This window comes from Trichechus manatus, unplaced genomic scaffold (genome assembly GCF_000243295.1).
Source record: "Trichechus manatus latirostris isolate Lorelei unplaced genomic scaffold, TriManLat1.0 scaffold00058, whole genome shotgun sequence".
In the NCBI taxonomy this organism is placed as follows: Eukaryota; Metazoa; Chordata; class Mammalia; order Sirenia; family Trichechidae; genus Trichechus; species Trichechus manatus.
Genome location: NW_004443994.1, coordinates 2,564,298 through 2,590,653, shown reverse-complemented (window position 1 = coordinate 2,590,653; position 26,356 = coordinate 2,564,298). Strand labels below are relative to the sequence as shown.

Genomic DNA, 26,356 nt, shown 5'->3' with positions numbered 1-26,356 from the left:
CATTCAAGAGCAAGTTTCAGAATCTCTTCTGACATCCATTTTGGTCTTTTCTTTCTTACCTGTCTTTTTAATGACCTTTTGCTTTCTTCATGTATGATGTCCTTGATGTCATCCCACAACTCATCTGGTCTTCAGTCATTAGTGTTCAAGTCATCAAATCTATCCTTCAGATGGTCTCTAAATTCAGATGGGATACACTTAAGGTTCTATTTTTGCTCTCATGGACTTGTTTTAATTTTCTTCAGCTTCAACTTGAACTTGCATGTTAGCAACTGAAGTCTGTTCTGCAGTTGGCCATGGCCTTGTTCTGACTGATGATACTGAGCTTTCTACTGTCTCTTTGCACAGATTTGATTTCTGTGTATTCCCTCCGGTGAGGTCCACGTGTATAGCAGTTGTTTATATTGTTGAAAAAAGGTATTTGTAATGAATAAGCTGTTGGTCTTGCAAAATTCTATCATGCAATCTCCAGCGTTGTTCCTATCACCAAGGCTGTATTTTCCAACTACTGATCCTTCTTTTATGTTTCCAACTTTCACATTATAATCTCCACTAATTATCAATGCATCTTGATTTCATGTTTGATCAATCTGAGACTGCAGAAGTTGATAAAAAATCTTTTATTTCTTCATCTTTGGCATTAGTATTGGTGTGTATATTTGAATAACAGTTGTGTTAACTGGTCCTCCTTGTACGCATATGGATACTATCCTATCACTGACAGCGTTGTACTTCAGCATAGATCTTGAACTGTCCTTTTTGTCAATGAATACAACACCATTCCTCTTCAGTCTGTCATTCCTGGAATGATAGGCCGTATGACTGTCCGATTCAAAATGGCCAATACAGTCCATCTCAGCTCACTAATACCTATGATATTGATCTTTAAGCCTATCATTTCGTTTTTCATGACTTTCAATTTTACTAGATTTATACTCTGTACATTCCATGTTCTGGTTGTTAATGAATGTTTACAACTGTTTTTTCTCTTTCTGAGTCCTGCTGTATCAGCAAATGAAGTCTTGAAAGCTCTACTGCAACCACATCATTAAGTTCGACTCTCCTTTGAGGAGGCAGCTCTTCCACAGTTGTATTCTGAGTGACTTCCAACCTGAAGGGCTCATCTTCTGGCACTGTATCAGACCATGTTCTGCTGCTATTTATAAGGTTTTCACTGGCCAATTTTTTAAGAAGTAGACCACCACATCCTTCTTCCTAGTCTGTCTTAGTCTGGAAGATCTGCTGAAATCTGTCCACCACGGGTGACCCTGCTAGTATTTGAAATACTGGTGACATAGCTTCCAGCATCACAGCAACACGTAAGCCACTAGACTCGAGCAGGTTGTAAAGGCATAAGCAAGTTAAGTGAGGAAGTGGGCCAAATGCCCTTGGTCTCTACTCCTGTCACATTATTTTTCCTCTCACAGACTGCACCAATGGCCTCATGTGGTGATCCTTACAATCAGTTGACCGAGGAAGAGAAAACTCATGCCTGGTTTACAGATGGTTCCAGGCAATATGCAGGCACCACTTGAAAGTGGACAGTGGCAGCACTGCAGCCCCTTTCTTGGACCTCCTTGAAGGACAGTGGTGAAGGAAATCCTCCCAATGGGCAGAACTTTGAGCAGTTTGCCTAGTTGCTCAATTTCCTTGGAAGGAGAAACGGCCAGATGTACAACCGTAAACTGATTCATGGGCCTTGGAAGGCACACTGATTGGAAAACTGGTGACAAGGAGGTATGGGGAGAAGTTATATGGACAGACCTCTCTGAACGGGCCAAAGAACTGAGGATATTTGTTTTCTCATGTGAATGCTCACCAAAGGGTGACCTTGGCAGAGGATGATTTTAACGATCAAGTGGATACGATGATGCGTTCCGTGGAAATCAGTCATCTTCTTTCCCCAGCCACTCCTTTCATTGCCCAATGGGCTTATGAACAAACTGGCCATGGCAGCAGGGATGGAGATTATGCACGGGCTCAGAACACGGACTTTCACTCACCAAGGCTGACTTGGCTACAGCCACTGCTAAGTGCCCAATCTGCCAGCAGCAGCAACCAACACCGAGTCCCTGATATGGTACGATTCCTCAGGGTGATCAGCCAGCAACCTGGCAGCAGGTGATTTCATTGGACCACTTCCATCATGGAAAGGGCAGCGCTTTGTTCTTACTGGGATAGACACTTACTCTGGATACAGATTTGTCTCCCTGCATGCAATGCTTCTTCCAAAACTAATATTCATGAACCTACAGAATACCTTATTCACCATCATGCTATCCCACACAGCATTGCCTCAGATTAAGGGACTCACTTCACAGCAAATTAAGTACAGCAATGGACCCACGCTCATGGAATGCACTGGTCTTACCATGTTCCCCTCATCCTGAAGCAGCTGGCTTAACAGAATGACGGAATGGCTTTCTAAAGACAATTATGGCACCAGCTAGGTGGCAATTCCTTGTAGGGTTGGGCAATGTTCTCCAGGAGGCTGTATATTCCAATATATGGTGTTGTTTCTCCCATAGCTAGGATTCATAGGTCCAGGAATCAAGGGGTAGAAATGGGAGTGGCACCACTCCCTATTACCCCTAGTGACCCACTCACAAAATTTTTGCTTCCTGTCCCCGTGACCCTATGCTCTCAGGGTCTAGAGGTCTTAGTTCCAAAGGGAGGAATGCTCCCACCAGGAGATACAACACTGACTGCACTGAATTGAAAGTTAAGAATGCCACTTGGCCACTTTGGGCTCCTCACGCCTCTGGTCAAGAGGCAAAGAAGGGAGTTATTGTGTTGGCTGCTATGACTGATCCTGATTACTAAGGGGAAATCAGACTGATATTATATAATGGAGGTAAAGAAGAGAATGTCTGGAATACAGGAGATCGCTTAGGGTGTCTCTTAGTACTACCATGCCCTGCGAGTAAAGTCAATGGAAACCAATTCTAACATGTCTACTAATGATCCAGACCCCTCAGGAAGGAAAGTTTGGGTCACCCCACCAGGCAAAGACCCACAACCAGGTAAGGTGCTTCCTGGGGACAAAGGGAATACAGAACAGGTGGTGGAAGAAGGTAGTTTTAAACACCAGCTATGACCACGTAATCAACTGCAGAAACGAGGACTGTAATTGTTTTTATTATTTCTTCCTTATTTCGTTATACGCGTGCGTGTGTGTGTGTGTGTACAGCAAATACCTTTGTTTTCTTCCCTCACTTATTCCATTACTCATTATAACATACAAGATGTAAACAGGGCTATTGTGTTTTCAGTTGTATGTGTGTTAGTCACATCATGTTAGGTGCAAGTATGACTTTGTAATTGTCTTTATTTAGAGATTATGTATGGTTTAAGGAGATGTGTACAGGTGCCAAGTTTACAAGGGGTGGACTGTGGTGGTTAAAGTTCTGTGTCAACTTGGGTAGGCCATGATTCTCAGTGGTTTGGCAGATATTATGTCATCACCCTCCATTTTGTGATCTGATGTGGGTGTGGGCAGCCAATCAGCTGAAAGGTCAATCAGTTGAAAGCTAATCAGTTTCCTTGTGGGTATGGCCTGTAATCCAACATACATGGATGTTCTGGCAAAGCTCTCTCTGGATCCTGCCATTGATGCCTCATCCCCTGACCTGTGGTTCTTGGGACATGAGCTAGCAGCCTGCTGCTTGACCTGCAGATCTTGGGATGCACCATGTCTCACAACTCCGTGAGCCAGCAGCCTTCTGCTTGACCTACCGATTTTGGGCTTGTCAGCCCCTGCTATCATGTGAGTCAGAAGAAGCCTCCAGCCTGACGTCTAACTCACGGATTTGGGACTTGTCAACCTTTACAACTGTGTGGGCCGCTTCTTTGCATTAAATCTCTTTATATATATATATATTTGCTTAACTGGTTTTGCTCCTCTAGAAAAACCAGCCTAAGATATGGGCTTTTATATGGATATACTTTTGGAAGATTTTACATGTATTAAGTTGAAGCATATGAAATTGCCAGTATTTGGCTGATTTTTAACAAAAAAAAAAAAAAAAAGCCCCAGCAATTTCATATAGTTCAACCTAATAGACTAGTCAAAATAATTTACTACTGATAGCAAATAGTTTTATTTCGAATGGCCAATATTTAAATATAAATAACTTTATAAATTTTATATTTTAAAATTGCATTTTTTAAAATTGTATAAAAAATTAACTATTTTTTCCTGCAACTCAAAGTGGGATATATTAAAAAAAAAACAAACAATAAAACAGAAAAAAACTACATCACACATATACCTTTCAGAAATAACTGAGCCAATCATTATCTGTATTTATTCATCATATATTTATGACTTACTTTCTGTATGTTAAATGTCAGATCGGTGAAAATACAAAGATTGATTAGTTAGGATGCTACCCCTTGAAGCTTACAGTTTAATAATACAAGGGAAAATACAGATAGTTATTAAATGCCCCCCAAATTTAAAGGTAACCAAAGAAAAATTCAAAGGAGGGTAGAATCAGCTTTAGTTGAGGGAATTCAGACAGATTTCATGGGTCTGAAATACAGATAAGATTGGAATATGCCAAGATTAGAGGATGAGGATTGGGGGATGGAAGATGTGAATGGATGGGCAAGTATTTCCAAATGAGGAAAAAGTACATAAACACTCAGAAGCATTAAAAAAAAAAAAAAAAAAGATATGTGACTAGGAAGAATCCTACATTTTTATTAAATAGCTTGATTTGTTACCTGAATATGTGAACAGGAGTTATCTCTTCAACATGTCTTAACCAAGCCCTCAGAGATTACTCTGAAAATCAGTGGTGCTGCTTAGAGCCACAACTGCCCATCAAGAAAGAGATGCCAGAGTACATCACTCCGTGGGTAGCAGTATAAGATAATCGCATTTCATTCCTCAGATCTTTGTATTAACAGTAAGAACACCTTAGTCACATAAGGAGTAATATGAAAATAATTATAATACATAGTCATGAACTAAGAAAAACAATGGGCAACTCATGGGGCAAGGGAAGTTAACTGACAATGAATGGACAGTGCAACACTATCCCTTCCTTCAACAAACATTTACTGAATATTTGTAGCAAAGTACCTCAATACAGTAAGTATTATTCTGGGTAAGGAGGACACAGTGATAAACAAGACAATGTCCCTGTCCACTTGAAATTTACATTCTAATTCTGGAAATAGATGATAAAGAAAATGATCATGTAAATTGTAATTTCATATAGTGTTAATGTAGTGAAAGAAATAGGGAGGGCAGAGACTGATATTTTCCATAGGGTGACAGTGAAGAATTTGCTAAGGTAGAGACCTTAATAAAGGGAGGAAGCCATGAAAGAATATGGGAAAAGAGATTTCTAGGCAGAGACATAGCAAGTGCAAAGGCCCTAAGGTAAGAGTGTGCCTGGTATACTAGAGGAAAAGCATGAAGCCAGTGTACCTAGAGAGTAATGAGAGTGGATAAAAGTATTTTAGGAGATGAAGTCAGAAGGTAATCACAGATAATCCTTGGTGACTCAGAGAGTCTTATAAGTCAGAGTAAGGACTCTGGATTTTGTTCTAAATGTAGGGGAAGCCATTGGAGAAAGAAATGTAACTCCCAACTGAAAATCAGTCTTATGAGGAGCAATAGTTACTAATGGGAGTGTGTCCTTTTTCTTAGGTATGATAGGGCAGAAAAAATATTGGGAACCACTGAATATGATTACCTAGAACCTTCCAACCTAAGATTCTATAGTTTTCTATAGTTTGAGCAGAAGAGTGAAAATATTTGACTCACATTTTTAAAGAACAATTCTGGCCATTACATGTGCAGGGATAATAATTTTTATCATAAAGAATCCAAATACCTTGAATTCGGGGGACCACTGTTTACCACCAACCTGAATTAATCATCCCTGTCCCTAAAATTTGCTCCTCCTCTTCGATTCCCTATTTGTGAAAAGCACCACCATTCACCAGTCTGCCCACATAACCAATATGAAAATTGTATTTGACTCTGCCTTCTTCCTTATACCCAGACACCACATATTTATTCTACCTAAATAGCTTGACTCTCTCTTCTTTGCTTTCATTGCTGTTATAAGAGGGATGAAGTATGTTTAGCCTGGACTACTACAGAAGCCTAACTAAATTTGCTGCCTATACACTTGACCCTCTCTAATTAATTCAAGTCCAAGGAAGATGGATGTGAGCTTTCTAAACTTTAAATTTGATCCTGTATTTCCCCTGCTGAAAGTCTTTCAACAATTCTCTATTATCGTATATGACAGAATTCCAAATGCCTAATTTTATACAAATAATCTGGTTTGTCTTTTAGCTATGATACATCTCTCGTTGTGAGTTACCTACCTGAAGATTTACTGGTGGGGATCTGGTATTAACATGTAACTCCCAACTGAAAATCAGTCTTATGAGGAGCAATAGTTACTAATGGGAGTGTGTCCTTTTTCTTAGGTATGATAGGGCAGAAAAAATATTGGGAACCACTGAATATGATTACCTAGAACCTTCCAACCTAAGATTCTATAGTTTTAATAATTTCCAAATATTCTTAGAAACGTGCGTTATAAAATCCACCTTTCTACTCTCAACTCATTTATTTTAAAGATTCTGGCATCTCTAAATCAATGTTTCTTCCATATTTTAACAGATATTTTAAAAATAATTTCAGAATAAAAGTTATTAGCTATTTCTTTTGTTTCAGTAGAGGAGGAATTTGAAATGAGGGGGAAAAAAATCTTTGCTCCGAGTTATACAGCCCACCTACTCACCCCAAATGAAATTTGAGAAGATGCTGAAAAGACAGAAATGTGTGTAAGCCATAAATAAGCTTTTTAAACGGTTATTTATGTCAAATTAATTGGATTATATACCATATTTCAGAAGGATTTTTTTCTGTTATTTTTAGAGAAACACATTTGTTTCTACTTGATGTATTACGCATATATGATGGTTGATATGATGCAATTTCCTTAATTTTGAACATTTATTACGGGGTGGTGGAATTATTATTCTCTGTACTACTGACCTCCAATCTTTGAGATTTTTAGTTTTTATTACAATTCTAAAATTTATTAAAATTTTAAAATTTTAATTTTTTAAAATTAAATTAACCAAGCTACTGCCCTCTGGAGTAAGGCTTTTAAATCTGGAGTAGATGGATTAGTTTGACGGGTTCGTGAATCCCTTAAAGTTTTGGAAAATTAAGTGTATATATTGATAGATGGATGAGTGATAGGGCCACAGGTTTCACCCTATTCTCAAAGTGGTCTGTAACCCCAGAGGGATTAAGAACCACTGCTCTAAACAAGAGAGGATGTTGGTTTAAAAAAAAAAAAAAAAAAAAAGATCCAGTAAAGGATACTGAGAAGAAATAGTTAAACAAATGGGAATACAGCCAGGAGAGTATGGTACGATGGAAGCTGGGAAAAACATATCAAGAAGGAAGGAGAGGTTGAGGCCTCACAGCTTCAGAGAATTCAAATAAAATAAAACTATAAACTAGTACTAGGGTCATAGTGCAAAAAGTCCTCATATATCACAATTTGGACAATATTTAATACATCAGACATTCTTAACCTAGCTTTAAGAAACTGAATGCAAAGCAATGTGTTTATGTATATAAAAGGCAATTCTTGTTATTCATGGTAGTTATGTTCTATAAAGTTGCCATGAACACTCAACGAGAAAATAATGAACCACTGCTCCTAGGGGAAATACGGGATTAGCCTTCTGTGAGCCTCTGGTCACAACATTTCTGTCAACTGATCAATACATAACCTTGTTTTATGTGTTTGTTTTAAAGACATCTTATTCAATATATACTGTTGATGCATCAACAGTGAACTCACAGCCAGCAGCACTATAACAAATGCCTGAATGAAGTTTATCTAATACACGTATTTTCTCCATAAGGCACACCACAATCTACACTTGAAGGCAATTTTAAACAGTGAAATCACCAACAAAAAGCACAAAAATTTGAAAAACATGTCACTAAATAGACCGTGAAAAGAATACTTGTTTACAGTATGAGAGCTAAAACAAGAAGGCTTTGCTTGACTTTGGTTGGAAACATGTACATCAGGTGGCTCAAATTTTTTCTATTTTACACATGTCTGTAAATGACCATGAACTCACCACAAGTACTGATTTGGGGGTTACAAAGACATTTAAACAACCAGGTGAATTTGCAAATATGGAATCTATGAATAATGCAGATACAGTGTGTATGCATTTTTTAAATTTTTTACTTATTTTGTTGTTGTTGAGGAGAATACATAGCAAAACATACACCAATTCACCAGTTTCTACGTGTACAATTCAGTGACATTGATTACATTTTTCAAGTTGTGCAACCATTCTCAACCTCATTTTCTGAGTTGTTCCTTCACCATTAACATAAACTCACTGCCCCATAAAGTTCCTATCTAATCTTTTGAATTGCTGTTGTCAATTTTATACCGTATAGATAGTTCTTAAGAGCATAAATATGTATTTTAAGAGGAAAACGTCTATACTTTAAACCGATACTCAACAGAAGTTTGAGCACCAGAAAAGTTACTACTATTAGTAATGAAAAGCTGTTAAAAGATTAATAAGAAATACACTCATTTTCACATATCGAGAAAGAAAATTCATGTCAGCTAAAAATAATAGCATCAGCAAACATTCCCATTGCTTATTGAGCCCTGTGCTAGGTGTTTTACATGAGTCATCTCTAATCCTCATAACAACCATATAATCTTACAGGGCAGATATTAGTATCTTAATTATACATTTGAAAAAGCTGAGACCCAGACTGGACAAACAGCTAGTAAGTGAAAGACTGCATTATGAACACGGGTTTGTTGGATTCCAAAGTCCCCGTCCCAACCCTAACCCCACATATTAGAGAGTTATCAGAAGCAGAAAAATTAAAGTACAGGCTACTATAATACTCCAGTTGAAAGATGACAAGGACCTGAACTAATGACATAAAGAGGAAGAGAGATATGAAAAACAATTATGAAGTACAATCAAGGCCATGGAGGTTAACTGATTTAATTGGGAGTGAGTAGTAGGTGAGCTGAGGATAGAATAAGGGTATGAAGAGAGTTTCATGATCAAGGAAAATTTTTAGGTTTCTCAAATTAAGAGAGTAGGCAGATGGCAGTGCTAGTAAACAAGGAAAGGAAATGTAAGGGGGAAAGATAATTAGTTTGGTATTAGACAAACTTAATTGAAGTTCCTGGAACTGGAGATGTCCAGTAGATTGTGGAATATGGCACTAGAGCTTAGGAGGTAGGCCACAGTTGGAGATATAGATTTGGGGATTCTTTACTAAGTAAATGACCTAAGGCCAATCATTTAATGTCTCAGATTCAATTACCTGATCTACAAAGTAAGAATTATCACTGCTCCTTTTCTTGTCCAGGGTTGTTTTAAACATTAAATGGGATAAAATACATATAAGCCATGTATTGGACTATAACAAAATAATAATTACTACCATTTACTGAGGGCATTTTATGTGGCAATCATTATGATAACATTTAAAAACTCAGATAAGAAAGTTGCTGAGGCTAAACAATTACAGAAATACTGATTATTGTAGTAATAAAGTTTAAGAAAGTAATATTTACTTTCACAAAGTAAAATAAACATAAAAATAATAAAAGAATCTGGTTTCCAAATTACAATCAGTTCTCTTTTAAATAATGTTACTTCATTCAGCCTCTACCTGGAGGCAAAGCTTCAAACTTCAGTTATAGCTCACTAGCTCTGGCTAAAATGAGATCAGACACCTCTTAATTTTCAACTCAATCTAATATAAATAAGAATTTATCATTCTATGTAACACTAAATATCTAATCCAGCTTTAGAACACTAATTTTTAATGTAATAACTTCTGAAGTTATAATAATAGAAGTCCTGCAACACATTCATTAATGTGTTTTTGTATGGCTCAAAATAAATACCAAAGCATATATCCAAAATAGCAGAGACCATAAAATATCTGAAGGAGCTGAATGTTACTAGTAAAGGCTGCGTTTCATATAACTTTTTCACAAAGTAACTGTGGCATGATCAAATATTATTTTATAGTTCATATTAAAATATACTGATTTTAGGATATTATTTATGCCTTTTAAGCAAAAAACTAAAGCATTAAAGTCTGTGGATTGGGTTTCAAGCTACAAAACTGAGAAAATAATTATTTCATCACTATACTCAAGGGAGACCTGGTGGCAAAGTAGTTAAGAGCTCGGCACTAACCAAAAGCTTGGCAGTTCGAATCCACCATCCGCTCCTTAGAAACCCTATGGGGCAACTCTATTCTGTCCTATAGGGTCGCTATGAGTCGGAATTGACTTGACAGCAATGGGGTTTTGAGGATATATACTCAATTTACAAATTAGGTTCACTTAGACTACTTAAATAATTTCAAATATACACTTACATTTCTTTACAGTACTTACCTTTGAAGATCCATTTGAATACATCTGTATCATGTTCTCTGCACCTTGTTTTACTTTAAGTTCTATATCCAATTGCTTTTGTAAGGCCATCAATCTATTATTGCTAGTAGAACAACGAGGGTCATTATTTGGAGTATCTGGAGTCCTTGGGCAATCTGTAAATTAAACATTATGTTAAAGTTACTTAATTAGGCCTAACTGTTGTTTAAAATTCGAAGATAGTATTTTCAAAAAACAAAGGATTACAGGATTTGAGATGAGGATGAAGTCACCTAAATGGAACCTCCTTATGGTTTCAGATAATTCAAGAATTCAACCAACTCAAGCAAAGGAAATACTGCAGTATAGTTGTAGAACCATCTGTCAGGGATACTGCAGAAGTGATTACACTGAGTAGGAAGCTGAATCAGATGATGCCCAAAGTCTTTTCTTATACAGTAAGTCCCCAGGTTACAAATGTCCAACTTATGGACAACTCATATTTGCCTTTTAATGTTATGTAAATCTGCCTTCACTCTGAAACAAGTGAACCAACTCACAACAAATTCTTTATCATAATCACCTTCATTTGCTGCACATGCAGCTTTTATGTCTTTAAAAAGACGCTGAGCCTTTTCTTACACTAAAACCAAAAATCCAAACCCATTGTCCTGGAGTCAATTCTGACTTACAATGACCCTATAGGACAGAGTAGAATAGCCCCATAGGGTTTCAAAGGCTGGAAATCTTTACGAAAGCGGACTGCCACGTTATTTCTCCCACGGAGCAGCTAGTGGGTTCGGAGCAGCTGGTGGGTTCAAACCGCTGAGCTTTCGTTAGTAGCTGAGTGCTTTAATCACTGCACCACCAGAGCTCATTTCTTGCACTAGGGTAAGGCTAAATAAGAATTGTATGCACCTGTTCTAACTTAGCTACAAATTCAACTTAAAGACACGCTTAGAAAGGGATCTTGTTCATAACCCGGGGAGTGCTTGTACTATTATTTTTAAATTAGATCAAATCAATTTGACTAGTCTATTTAACAACTAAACTAAATTCCCTTATTACAGATTGATTAGAGAACGAGGCATATAGATTATTACATAAAATCCACTAAAGTAATTCTTTATGAACAGAACTAAGGAAGGTAGGAATATACTGTTAGGATTAATTACTAATAACTCCCAAGCATAAGCATTCAAGTCTTCACTTTTTTTTCTACTACTAGGGTATTCAATCACAATGGAAGATGTTTCAAAGATACTGACTGGATGTATACCAAAGTGATGGGGGGAAGGTGATACAGGAAGACAAAAATTCAAGTCCATGGTTTCTCATAAAGCATATTGCAATGCTCCTAAAAAACACAAACATAAAACCATAAAATAAATAAATAAAAACTTCAAAAAGGACTCTAATTATTTTGGGTAACTCAATATGGTTGAAACACTTATAATAATTCTACCCTGTAACTAAAATTCCTCATAATGAAGTTCATTATTTTGTGTTTTATCCACACTAGGTCCCTTACTTAAAAAAAAAAAAAAAAAAAAAAAAAACTAGATTAGGGTACTAAGACCTGGTTCAGGTGATAACAAACCTAGTCATCACTGGCAAAATGTCTAAACTCTAAATTACTTAACCTTTTTTCTTCAGGGTTGCCACCTCTCCTCTGTAATATAAGGTGATTTTTAACTAACTGGTTTTGACAAACATATTTCATGTCTAAGTTCTAAATTTGTTTAAAAAAATTACTAATTCACAAGTGTACAAACATAATTTTTAATGAATTTATAAAAATACAGATGCTATGTTAGGTAATGATGTAAAGTAATAATATTCCAACATTTATATATAACTTACTAGGCACAAAGTCTGATCTAAGTGCTTTACAAATATCAACTCATTAATCCTCATAAACAGCCACATGATGAGTATTACACTCATATTACAGATGAGAATACTAGGGCACAGAGAGGTTAAGAAACTTGTCCAGGGTCATACAGCTAGTAAATAGCAGAATCTGGATTTAAACTCAGTCAGTTCTGCTCTGAAGTCTATTCTCTTAATTGTGTTATGCTGCTTCTTTGATATTTAATGGCCTAGTATGCAACTATACTAGACTATGTATACTTACATATATAACAGTATAACTATACAGACACATACACATAGATGAATGTGTGTGTATAGATAGATATTAATCCCTAAAATAGTATTTTGAAACTGATATTATCCACATTTTACATATCAGGAAACAGGTAAAGTCACAGAGTTATTAGCTGGGATTCAGTTCAGGAAAGGTTTCTATTTTCACTGAATTCATCAAATTACAAATGAGCTGTCCACAAGATCATTTTCTAAGTAACATATTCTTATAGAAAAGTGTTATAAAAGGTAGACAGGTTCTCAGATTAGATCACCAAAGAACTACTTAACATATATAATACAGTGGGTTAGGAGTGCCTGGGTTTGAATCTCAGCTTTGACACTATCAACCATGTAATATTGATTAAGTTACTTAACAGCATCTACCTCATAGGATTACTGTGATGACTAAATAAATTATGTGTAAAGTGTTTAGAAAAGAGCATGGTGTACAGCAAATGTTCAATAAATACTAACTAGCAGTAGCTGCTCTAGTAAGCACAACTGTACCTCTGCTGAATCCATAAATGAACTGCACTTTATAACATTCACTGAACAGTTAAGTGTATTCAGTTCTGGGAATATTTTGTTTCCCCTTTTTCCTTTTCTTTTGTTTATACATAAATGATACAATATTTTTGTTAGAAATCTAAATTACACAGAATTTGGTATATGAGTATAGCTTACAGTGAGCTCATTTTTTAAAACTAGAAAAAGTAGAAAAAGCCAGAAAAAGTAGAAAAGCCTCTCAGTCGAGAAGAGTATGGAAATGTCCTGTTTGTAAAATAGTTGATGGTGTTTAGCCTAAGATAAGAAGAAGAAATGATTCCTGTCTAAACATTTGTCTGTGAAAGAAGCTGTATATTTACTATTTTCCTAAAGGGCAGAAAATTAGAATCAATGGGTAAAAGTAGTGAGGGCAAAAATTTATCATAAGATAAATTCCTTACATTTTAGACAATTTAACAACGAAATGGTTTGCCTTAAAATGTAATAAAACCCAGTCTCTAGATATATTTATGCAGAAGCTAGATGACTATCTTTTAGAGATGATATATAAGAAATTTCTATACTTTACAGGACGTTGTACTGTGACATTTAAAAACCCACTGATTCTAATAGTGTACAAATTTGTAATAGCATTGTATTATATGTTGTTGTTGTTAGGTGCCATCAAATCGGTTCCGACTCATAGTGACACTATGTCCAACAGAATGGAGCACTGTCCAGTCCTGTGCTATCCTCACAATCGTTGGTATGCTTGAGCCCATCACTGCAGTCACTCTGTCAGTCCATCTCACTGAGGGTATTCCTCTCTTTCGCTGACCCTCTATTGTATTACATACAACTTTTTTTTTTTTTAATGAAAAACTATGCCATCATGTTTAATAAGGATTACAGAAACACAGAAATAAGAAAATGGTTAATAACCTGGATTCTGAGGTCACAATGGCTGGGTTAAAATCTTGTCACTGCTACTTATTGGTACAGTCTTAATTACATACTTAACATCTCTGTGCTGTAGTTTCCACAGCTATAAATAGGGGGTTATTATAGAAATAAAACCTGTACAGTACTTAGAGCAATTTCAGCACACAGTAATGGCTCAATAAATGTTAGCTATAATAATCACCCATCACTGTTGTCACCATGGATTGGGAAGGGGCTTCACCAATTCCTTCAAGCAATTTCAGGAGCTGATGTGAGAAACTTTTACAGTTCTGATTCTTACGTAAAAGAAATGGCAACTTTTCTGGAGAAAGTGGAATGTTTTAATGTACAAATGTGTTCGTGTGTTCAAAATAAATTAAAAGTCTCCCATTCCAGAGGTAGGGAATGGATAAGAGCATCAATGGGCTTTATGTGCTGGATTTTAATATCCTTGAGCCTAGGCAATTGCACAGGCCTTTTTAAAAGAAACATGGCTCCCCTGATCAGTTTTGAGAGATCGTTAATGCTCTTGAAGTGGTTTTTGTGGGTGTGAAACAAATGGTGAGAATTTTAATTGGTCCTTTTTATTACAGTATAGAAATTAAGTCTACTTAATTTATCAAGTCATGTTCATGCCCTGACTTTATATACTTGTATCTATCAACAAACACTGTGAAACTTGGGGGAAAAAAAAAAAGTGTAAGTTATATGTCAGAGCTCAGCTAAGCAGCTGATATTTCTGCTCATTTAGTCTGCATAGAACTCAAAAAGGTTTGCAATATTACCTTATTTTACAAATAAAAATTCTTAAACTCAGAAAAGTGAAGTAATTTGCAAAGGTCACAAAAGAGTATGTCAAGGAGAAATTTAACCTTAGACATGTCTTGTTTTATTAAACCCACTTTTTTTTTTCATTTAGAAATTAGAGAAACACTTTGCTATCTTCCTGGGATTTCACCTATTTTTCTTTCTAGCCAGTTTTCCACTCACTACTTTCTCTTCAATTTTGTTCTTTGTAGGTTATGGTAAGTTACAGTACTATAAAACATGGTTGCCAGTATATTTGTCAACCTCTTTTCTTCATTATGAAACATATTTCAAAACAAAACTCCCCACTGATGTTCTATTCTAAAAAACAATTTTAAAAAACTCTGTAAGATGAAAATTATTTTTCCACTCAAAAAAACTGCTATTAAATCATGAGAAAAAAATGTCAAATCTACTCTTAAGTAGGTATTTTGTCACTTAAGTACACTGTGCACCACGATTAAGACTGATAATAAATTTCCATATGCTTCATTTATTGCTGTAATTACCCAAAAACAGTTTTTGGGTATTACAAAAAATTTTGCATACTTCTAACCTTCTAAACATTACTATACAATTTAAAATGTATGTTATATAAGTCCAGTACACTTGCTTTAATCTTTATATATGAGATCAAAGAGCTTTTATGCATGTCTAAATTATGGAAGACAAAGCATCAGAGATAAGCCTATAAAATTGTGTCTTTACACACATTTAAGCAATATAAATCATTCTGCTTTAAGATGGAAGCAGACAAGATTAACACGTTCCTCCACTGAAATCTTTTTAATGGCTTGTGTCTACCAAATTAAGTCCTAGCTTCATAGCTAGACATCTAAAGTCTAGCTCTAAGCCAATTTTCCACTACTACTTCTGTGTCAAATTCTGTTTGGTTTAAAAATCTACATCTTGCTATTTCCAAAAAATACAGTGCACCTATCTTCCTCCATACTGCTGTTAACTCGGCTTAGGAATTACTTCCTTCACAAAATCTTCCCTAACCATACCCCAGTCTGATTAAGTGTTCCTCTAATGTATCTTCAAAGCATACTTGCTCTCCTGAAATATGTATTATACAATATTATAATGAACTCCTTTCATGTCTGTTTTCCCTGAGATTACAAGCATAATGAGTGAAAGTACTTGCTCTTAGCTATTTTAATAGATGAAAAATAGTACATTCATACTGAAAACAGGAACGCTGAAAAGAACAGGGAAAGACAGAGATGGAAAATGATAGATTAAGAGATACAGAAAAGGAGGGAGGGAGAAGGAGAATCATTCTTTGGGAAATACTGAATTTTTGTCTATGGTGATGCTCATAAAATTGGCATCAACTAAATGTAATGGATACATAACTTGACTACTGTAACTGATATCAATAAGCTGCAAACCAGGAAAAAAAAGTGTGAAATGGCGAACAGAATGTTATATATAATTTTACAACAAAATCAGCAGTCCCCGCCTCCCCAGAAAAGGCTGCAGGAGCTATTGATACTACATAGGTACAAATAAACAACTCATGGGACTCGTTTTCTTGGTTCAAAGGTTTAGGGTCATGGTTTTGTGGGCCCGTCTGGTCAACTGGCCTAATACTGTTTTAGAGTTTCTACTCTAACTCCTAGTTCACTGAGTAGTGCTTGGGGTCTTTGAAGATTGCTAGCAGCCATACAAGAGACAACAATTGGTATCTATTAGCCTGGAGCAACAGAGAAAGGAGGAGACCCTGGAACTGGACAAGGAAATAGACCGCAGGTCTAACTGCCTCCATGAGCTACGACCTTCTTTGTCATGTTGTTGTTGTTAAGTGCTGTCCAGTTGGTTCTGACTCACAGTGACCCTATGTACAACAGAACAAAACACTGCCCAGTCCTGTGTCACCCTCACAATCGTTGGGGATTTAGTTCATTTAATAAAGAATGTTCACCTTGAGCACTGCACTCTTTTAAAGAATTATCTATATGAGATCAAATGGACAACAGTAACTCTAAAACAAAGATGAGAACTTTTAAGGTGCAAAGAGTCTGAGTGAAGGTGAAACGATATGGATAGAGCTAGGGAGAATGACACAATGTGAAGTACACAACCATTGTCCATAAAGTGCACATGTAAAAATTGTTGAAAAATATATATGTTGTGAATATTTTCACCAAACATTTAGCAAATTATTAGGAAAACGAGATACAGAGGACAGAAAAAAGTTCAAACATTTATCTTATTGAGGTTTCAGTGGAAAAAAACAATGATTCAAAGACATTATATGAAGAGCTAATTACCACAAAGATGAAAGATACTAATCCAGAGATTCAATAAATCAAATCAACTCCAAGCAGGAATAAATAGAAAATAAGAAATTCACACCTGGACACATCATGGTAAAACTTGAGAAACTCAAAGACAAAGAAAAAATCTTAAGAACAGTCAGAGAAATGGTACTCTCAAAGGAGCAACAGTTAGACTGACAAACGACTTTTCAACAACAATGAAAGTTGAAATGTAGAATGATAGTTTCTTTATGTTAAAGGACATAGCTACCAATCTTAGAATATAGCCCCAGTCAAAATATCTTTCAGGAATGAGGGTAAAATAAAACATTACAAAAATATTATCACACAAAGATGGAAAGAATTTGTCATAAGCATAAACTCATTTAAAAAATGTCAACGAATGTTACTTCAGGAAAAAAAGTGATAAAGTTGGTAGGTCAAAAGAGAAATAAGTAATGAAGAACACAGAAAGCGGTTAATATGTGAGTAACTTTAAATGATCACTATGCAAATCAATAAAATAATGAAATAAATCAGCAGGAAAAAATTTGGGAAACACAAACGTGGAAATTAAACAACACTTCTAAAATAACAACAGGTCAAAGAAGAAATCAATAGGGAAATCAGAAAATATTTTGAGATTAAAATACAACATATCAAAATCCATGTGAGACAGCTAAAGCAGAGCTTAGATGAACATTTATAGCAGGAAATGACTATATTAAGAAAGGAGAAAGATCTCAAATAATCTAACTTTGCCTAAAGGCACTGGAAAAAGAAGAGCAAACCAAACCAAAAGCAAGCAAAAGGAAGGAAATGAAGCAGACTAAGGCAGAAACTAATGAAGAGTAAAAAAAGCAAAAAAGAAAATGAATCAATAAAAAGTTGATTTTTTTTAAAAGATCAACAAATTTGACAACTTTTAGCAAGATTAATGAGGATAAAAAAAGAGAAGATTCATATTACTAGAACCAGAAATGAAAGAGGGGATGTTACTACCGGCTTTACAGGAATAAAAAGGATTATAAAGGAATACTACAAAAAAAAAGTATGCTAATAAATTTAAAAACTCTGAATGAATTTAACGAAGTCACAGAAAGATGTAAACTACCAAAACTTACTTGAGGAAACAGAAAATCTGAATAGATCTGTAACAAGTGGAGACACTGAATTAATAATTGTTTAAAAAAACTATCCACAAAGAAAAGCCCAGATAGCTTCACCACTGAATTCTATCAAGCATTTAAAAAAGAATATCACTCATTCACAAATTCTTCCAAAAACAGAAGAGGAGGGAATACTTACCAACTCACTTTATGAGATGAGTATTACTTTGGATAGGCACGTGTAAACAAAGAAGTTGGACTTTACCTCAAATCATATACAAAAATTAACTTAAAAGGAATCAAAAACCTAAATGGAAGAGCTAAAACTATAAAATTCTTTAAAAAACAGAGTAAACTTTTATAATCTTGGATTTGGCAGACAGCTCTAGATATGACAACAAAAGCATGAGCAACAAAAGAAAAAAATAGATAAACTGGACTTCACCAAAATTAAAAGCTTTTTTGCTTCAAAGTACACACCATCAAGAAAGTGAAAACACAAACCATGAAAGAGAGAAAATATTTGCAAATCAGATACCTGAAAAGAGACCTGTATTCATGATATATAAAGTTGTTTTACAACTCAATAATAAAAAGCAAAAGAAACCTTTTTAAAAAGGGGCAAGGGGTGAATAGACAGTTTTACATTCAATATCATTAGTCATCAAAGAAATGCTAATCAAAGCCACAATGAGATACCACTTCATATCCATTAGGATGACTAGAATGAAAAGGTCATATAATATTAAGTGCTGGCAAAGATGTGGAGAAATGAGAACCCCACAAACTGCTGGTACAATATAAAATGATTCAGCCACTTTAGAAGACAGTCTGGCAGCTCTTCAAAGGAATGAACACAGTTATCACATGACCCAGCAATTCCATTCCTAGCTAATATACCCAAGAGAAATGAAAACATATGCCCACACAGAAATTTGTACACTAATGCTTATAATCAGCATTGTTCATAATAGCCAAAAGGTAAAAACAACTCAAATCCATCAACTGATGAATAGATAAACAAAATGTGGTATATCCATACAGTTTGCCCATAAAAAGGAATGCAGTCTTGATACAAGACACAATATGGGAGAACCTTGAAAACACGCTAAGTACAAGAGTTCAGGCACAAAAGACTACATATTGTAAGATTCCATTCATATGAAATGTCCAGGACAGGGTGATCTGTAGGGTCAGAAAGTAGACTAATTATTACCTGAGGTTAGGGTGGGAGGCTGAGTTGGGGGAAGGATTAGGGAAATGACAGCTAAACCATACAGGATTTCTTTATGAGGTGATGAAAATGTTCTAAAATTGTGCTGATGGTTGCACATATCTGTAAACATACTAAAAACACTGAATTGTACACTTTAAGTGGGTGAATTGTATGGTATGTGAACTATATCTCAATAAAGCCACTGAAAAATAAAAAGTAGAAAAAAGTTAAAAATAAAAATATTAAACATAAACCCAAATATATCTTTAATTATTTAAATATAACGGATAAATGATCCCAATTAAAGACAAAGATCATAAGACTGGGTAAAAATAGCATAAAACCCAAGTATATGTTAAATTGAGGGACCCTGGTGGCACAGTGGTGAAGTGCTCAGCTGCTACCAAAAGGTTGGTGGTTGATAAAGACGTCGGCAATCCGCTTCCATATTACAAACCCTATGGGGCGGATCTATTCTGTCCTATAAGGTCACTATGAGTCAGAACTCACTCCGCAGCAGTAGGTTTGGTTTTTTGATTATATGCTAATTAAAACAAACATATCTAAAACATAAAGATATAAACAAGTTGAAAATAAATGGATGGAAAAAAGATATTTCATGCAATCACTATACCCCACCCTACAAGCTATATTAATAACAAAAATACTTTGGGGCCAAAAGATTATTAGTCATTTCACAACGATTAAAAAGTTCAGTTCTCCAGAAAGATGTGTCATTTTAAATTTGTAGCTGCCCAATAACATGGCCGCAAAATACATAAAGCAAAAATTGACAAAAAACCCCAGCAAACCCAGCAGAAGTCCGGGTGGAGGGGAGCTTCCGGCTGTTACCCTGCGCAGCTGACGCCAGCCTCAGACGGGGGTGGGGGCCGCGGAGATCCACGGTCCGGGACGCCAGGCCGGGGCTTCTCCGGGGTGCCCTGGGGTTTGTGAGCCTATTCCGGGATCTACTGGTTACGTTATATTTTAATGAAGGATAGTAGTGTCCCTGTGAAAACCAAACTCACTATTCCTGGAGGCAGTAGCCAGATAGCTCAAGCTTCTTACATGCCACATAGCCGGAAACAGCACAGGCTTTACCGCCCAGAGCCAGAAACTGCTGGAGTACCACTTCCAGTCAGGAAGCGCTGGTCCGCCCATCTCTGCCTACTTTCTGCCATCTCTACTTCGCCTTACCTGCCAAACCTGAGGCCTGCTCGCGCTGCACGTCCCACTATCGCTGGGGCCCCCATTCCTTTCTCCCCTCGTGCTGTCATGTACGCTTCTCTGAAACCAGAGGAACAAAACACCCTGTAGACGTATCAAAAGGATCTCATTCCACCACATTCCTACATAGAGAATGGGGCCTTCCCGAGATCCTGGTGGCCTTACTTCTGAGTCTCAAGGTTCTTTAATTTCTTTTGGTGGCAGATTTGTTTTGAGTTTCTGTGATAAGAAGTTACCAAAAATCCTTATTCTTTAAGAGAGAAGATAAACGACCATTTAAAGCTATCACTCTATACTGGATGGGAATTTAGCTTGAAAAGGGGTTCTGTTAAGGAATTGTTTCCTCCTTAGAATAATACATAACCATCTCTGGCTGCAAAGCACATAAAGCAAAAAAGCTGGACAATGGAATAAGGAAGACCGAAGAATTGATGCCTTTGAACTGTGGTGCTGGCAGAGAATACTAAATATATCATGGACTGCCAAAAGAACGAACAAATCTGTCTTGGAAGAAGTACAACCAGAGTGCTCCTTGGAAGCAAGGATGGCAAGACTACATCTCACATACTCTGGACATGTTATCAGAATAGATCAGTCTCTGGAGAAGGACATCATGCTTGGTAGAGGGCCAGCAAAAAAAAGGAAGACCCTCAACAAGACGGACTGACACAGTGGTTGCAACAATGGGCTCAAGCATAACAACAATTGTGAGGATGGCGCAGGATGGGGCAGTGTTTCATTTTGTTGTACACAGGGTCACTATGAATTGGAGCTGACTCGACAGCACCTAACAACAACAGCAACAACAGCAACAAATCCAAATTCCACTAAATTTTAACACAATGTTCTTGGTAATTAATAGAACAAGAGACAAAAAACCAGTAAGGATATTGGAGCTTCTAACAATACAATTAAATGGTTCATCTATAAACATATAAAGAATACGATACCCAACAACTGAAGAATATGCGTTCTTTTTTAAGCTCATACAATATTTTTAAAACTTGGTAACATATTTGGCTACAAAGAAATTTCAGCAGATTTCAAAGAATCACAGTGTAATTAATTATGCTTGAAATCAGTAAATGATAACCAGAAAATCCTCATATGGTTAATAATTAAGAAAGATGTTTAAATAACTCATGGATTATTAAAAATTATAAAATACTGTGAACTGAATGATACCTAAAATATATCAAAACTTGTGTGTGATGCAGCTAACGCAATATTTAGGGAATGTTCATAAACCTTGAATGTATATTTTAGAAAAGAAAACTGAATAATTAAAGCACTAAGCATCTGTCTCAGAAAAAGAACAAAATAAATCCAGAGAGAATGGGAGGAAGAAAATAATAAAGATAAGGGCAGATACCAGTAAAATAGAAACAAATACATAAAAGAATCAGTAAAAACAATCTTTTCTGATAGAGGACAAACTAATGATATGACAAACCCTGAAAAAATGTTCAAGGGAAAAAAATGAAGAACATACTAATATCAGGAAAGAAAGAGGAAACATTACTGTAGATATTTGATGACTTCAAATGAATAACATACAGATATTCTAAACTGTCAGTAAATTTGAAAATTACACAAAATGGAGAATATCTCAAAAAACTACAACTCACCAAAAGTAACTCAAGAAAAGATAATTACCTACAAAATTCAACGTCATACAAAAAACCATAAATTACATAGGTAGAAGATACCTGCAATCCCTACGTACCTGATACTGTCTGACTAATTTCTAATGCTCAAGCTTCTTTTCTCTTACCTAAAACAAAGGGGAAGTTAAGGAAGAAAAACAAAAACTTGCAGCTGGGGATGGGGGAGAGGGCAGTGCACTATGCATGTAATCCAATTTCAAGCTTTCTTATCATATGACTATATCTCTGGATGGCTTTATAGGGAGAAGAAAGGACCCTATCTTAATGTGGCTGCTAGAACTCAAACACCTATATTAGCAAAACCAATAATCTACAGGCTCCCACATCCCTGCCAGGTGTTTGCAAATGCTGGAATTTCATTTCCTTTATCATGGGCTAAACTATACATTTAAAAGAATGTTAATTATAGTCTATCTATAGAGTTTCTAGGATTTTTTAATGAGAACATTTTCAAATGATATAATCTACTATATTAACAGAACCAGAAGCCCCAGCCATTTCTTTTAGACCAGGCTGGTAGAGGTGGATTAGTATTGATTCGTAGGAAATTAACACAATGCCAGATTTTAGTATTACCAAATACAGGTGAACAAAAACATCAACTTGAGACGAAGTTAACCTCTAGTTGCACAAAATAAGCAAGTCTGCTCTTCTAGACTTAAAAAACAAAAACAAACAAATGGGGGACCTCATACCATCAAGAAAGCAGTGCCGGGAGCAGAGCGTGTCCTTTGGACCAGGGTCCCTGCGCAGAGAAGCTCCTAGTCCGGGGGAACACCGAAGAGAAGAACGCCGACAGAGAGAAAAAGCCTTCCCCTGGAGCTGACGCCCTGAATTTGGACTTTTAGCCTACTTTGACTGTGAGGAAATAAACTTCTTTTCATTAAAACCATCCACTTGTGGTATTTCTGTTATGGCAGCACTAGATGACTAAGACAGAATTTGGTACCGAGAGAGTGGGGTGCTGCTCTAACAGATACCCAAAATGTGGAAGTGGTTCTAAAACTGTGAATGGATAGACGTGCGGCAGTGACAGAGGACCAGCAACAGCAGAGAACCAACAGCAGCAGAACCAGGAGACCAGTGCAAGGCGGCACTGGAGCCAACCCACGGAGCGAGAGAGCTGAGTGCCTATGCGCAGGAGGCTTCCTGGTGGAGTGGGGTGCCTCTGGGTACTTATTGGTGGAGCTAGGCTTGCCGACCCACGGAACGAGAGAGCTGAGTGCCCATGTGCATGAGGCTTTCTGCGGAGTGGGGTGTCTCTGGGCACCTACCGATAGAGCTACTGAGCTTTGGAACACTTGCCCCAGCAGGGCAGATGCGGATGTGAGGCCTGAAGGCTGAGAGGTCATAGGAAGCAGAAGCTGCAGAGACAAGGGACTCAAGAAGCCAACCTGCTTCAGTCTCAAAAGGTATGGTCATGACCTCAGGGGTTTCAAAGTGTGGAGCCATGGCCTCTGGTGTTTCTAAGGGTGGAGACTAGGAGAATGGTGCACCTAAAGCCAAGGGAGCAGAGTTGCTGTCCCATGGGGGCCTGGAAGGCAGAGCTGAAGCCCAGGGCCGAGGGGCCTCCACTCAAAATCCAGAGACTGGCCAATACCTAGAGTGTGGAGGGCAGGGCTATTGTGTAAATTGTCTCAGAGAACAGAAGATTATTTTCAAAGCCTTGAGGGCTAATGTAATGTGTTCTGCTGACTTGCTTGGTGCCTGTTATCAGTTCTTTTCCTCTAGTTTCTCCCATTTGTAATGCAAATGTCTAGCTTGTGCCTGTTCTGCCATTGTACCGCTGGAAGCAGATAACTTGTATTCTAATGTCACAGATGAAGAGGAATTTTTGGATTTTGGACTTGGAGTTAAGACTTTTGCTATGATATGATGGGGTGAATATGTTTTCCATGCTGCAATGATGTGATTTTTGGGGGGCCAAAGGGTGGAATGTCATGGTTTGAATTATGTCCCCCAAAAAATGTGTGTATCAGTTTGGCTGGGCCATGATTCCTGGTACTGTGTGATTTTTTTGTAAATCCTGCCTCAGTGAAGTTAATGAGGGAGGATGGGTGGCAGTTGTGTTAGTAAGGCAGGACTGGATCTACAAGATTGGATTGTATCCTGAGGCAATCTCTTGAGATATAAAAGACAGAAGTGAGCAGTGAGACAGGGGGACCTCATACCATCAAGAAAGCAGTGCCGGGAGCAGAGCGCGTCCTTTGGACTGGGGTCCCTGCGCAGAGAAGCTCCTAGTCCAGGGGAACACCGAAGAGAAGAAGGCCGACAGAGAGAAAAAGCCTTCCCCTGGAGCTGTTGCCCTGAATTTGGACTCTTAGCTTACTTTGACTGTGAGGAAATAAACTTCTCTTCATTAAAACCAAAACAAACAAACAAACAAAAAAACCCACGAGTGATCTACTTTATATTCCAAATCCTGCCCAGAGCTTTTAGATGTGGTGTTGGCTCTAAAAATGAACAACTCCATTGTGGGACAAATCTATTACTTGTGAAACCTAAAATCTAACTAACTTTTGTTTGGCATATCCAATTAATACATTCTAAAAACAGCAAAAAAGATTTAATTATGTCTTGGAAAACTTTCAAGCTTGTTGGAATGATGGGAACGTCTATGAATTAAATGTATATTTATCCATTCATTTATTTGTCCAATAAATATTGCTTCCCATGTTTGAAGGCAATGACAGAAAGCTCACTAAATATTTACTAAATTCATTCACTAAGTATTTGTTGATTTCTAATTGTATGTCAGGCAAGGTACTAGGCATTAAATAGTGATGAAGATAAGCCTGCAATCTCTGCCCTCATGAAGTTTATAACCAACTAAACAGAGAAGATACATAGTATTTTTTGAATAATTGTAAATTAAATAGTTACAAGATTCAGTGTTTCTATCTTAAAGGATACAAACAACAAATAATTACAAAACTGTGTGGTAAGTAAAACAACATAGGTTAAGTATATAACACAACAGCAGAAAAAAGGGGGTAATCTGTTCTATCTGGGGTCAGAAAGTATTATTTTTAACTGAGGTGCTAACATTGGAAATGATTCTTGATGATGAATGTTTTAGTATCTCCAGTTCTAGTCATGGCAGAGCAGCTACTATCACAATGGTTCTCTCACCATGAATAGCTACAAAGCTAGACAAAATATATGAAACAACTGTTTTCAGAAATTAGACAATGGATAATACAGCACTGAGAGCCTTGATGGAAAATAAGTACCGAGGACAGCTCCCCCTGCTTTCTGTGTGGCATAATTTTACAAATCATAACACAGGAAAAGGGAGCCCAAGCAGAAAATGAAAGTCTTGGTGAGTACCTGAAATACAGACTGGAATTTAAAGCTGGAATTTGAGAAGCAGCATAAGCAGGGGCAAAAAAAAAAGTATATTAACATAATAGATAATTTGCACTTATTTCTTTAAAAGATTTGTGTCTAGAGCAAAAAATAACAAAAATGTTTAGAAAAATTTAAAATATATATTGACTCTTTTATAAGATTTTTACATTGTATTTGATGTGATAAAAAAATTATTTAAAGCCAGACTATAAGAAGTAAAGAGCCCTGGTGGTGCAGTGGTTAAGAGCTATAGCTGCTAACCAAAAAGGTCAGCAGTTCAAATCCACTAGCCGCTCCTTGGAAACCCTATGAGGCAGTTCTACTCTGTCCTACAGGGTCGCTATGAGTTGGAATTGACTCAATGGTAATGTGTAAGAAGTAAAAAATACAACTGTAATCACTAGCTCAGATATTAAAATACTGACATAAAGAAGTATAGCTAAAAAGGCAATACAGGGGAAAGGACACTAAAAAAATTCCCAAATAATCCAAGAGAAGAAAGGTATGGAACAAAAAAGGAATAAAGGCAAACTGGTAGACTTAAACCCAACATATCAGTAACTTGATTATTATAAATGGGATAAACATTCCATATAAAGACAAAGGATTAAGAATAGATTAAAAAGACCAAACTATATGCTGTTTATAGAAAAACACGTTTTAAATATAAAGACACAAATACCTTAAAAGAATT

General features: G+C 36.5%; 1 protein-coding gene and 1 long non-coding RNA gene across 7 annotated transcripts in view; both read right to left on the bottom strand.

Annotated features, from left to right (window-relative positions):
• PKN2 (protein kinase N2) overlaps positions 1-26,356 on the bottom strand; it is a 178,065-nt gene that overhangs the window by 78,193 nt on the left and 73,516 nt on the right. For 3 of the 6 annotated variants that reach the window (XM_023733358.1, XM_023733359.1, XM_004378713.2), the window contains exon 3: positions 10,464-10,618. In XM_023733358.1, coding sequence (XP_023589126.1) covers positions 10,464-10,618 — 155 coding nt within the window. Of the gene's footprint in view, positions 1-10,463; positions 10,619-11,710; positions 11,800-20,614; positions 20,692-26,356 lie in introns of those variants that run through there. The other 3 variants (XM_023733360.1, XM_023733361.1, XM_023733362.1) reach the window with 3 other exon arrangements.
• Positions 4,654-7,307, bottom strand: LOC111820996 (uncharacterized). Its single transcript, XR_002824478.1, has 2 exons — positions 6,518-7,307; positions 4,654-5,723 (listed from the first exon to the last, which is right to left on the bottom strand). It is a non-coding gene; the product is annotated as an uncharacterized LOC111820996 (long non-coding RNA).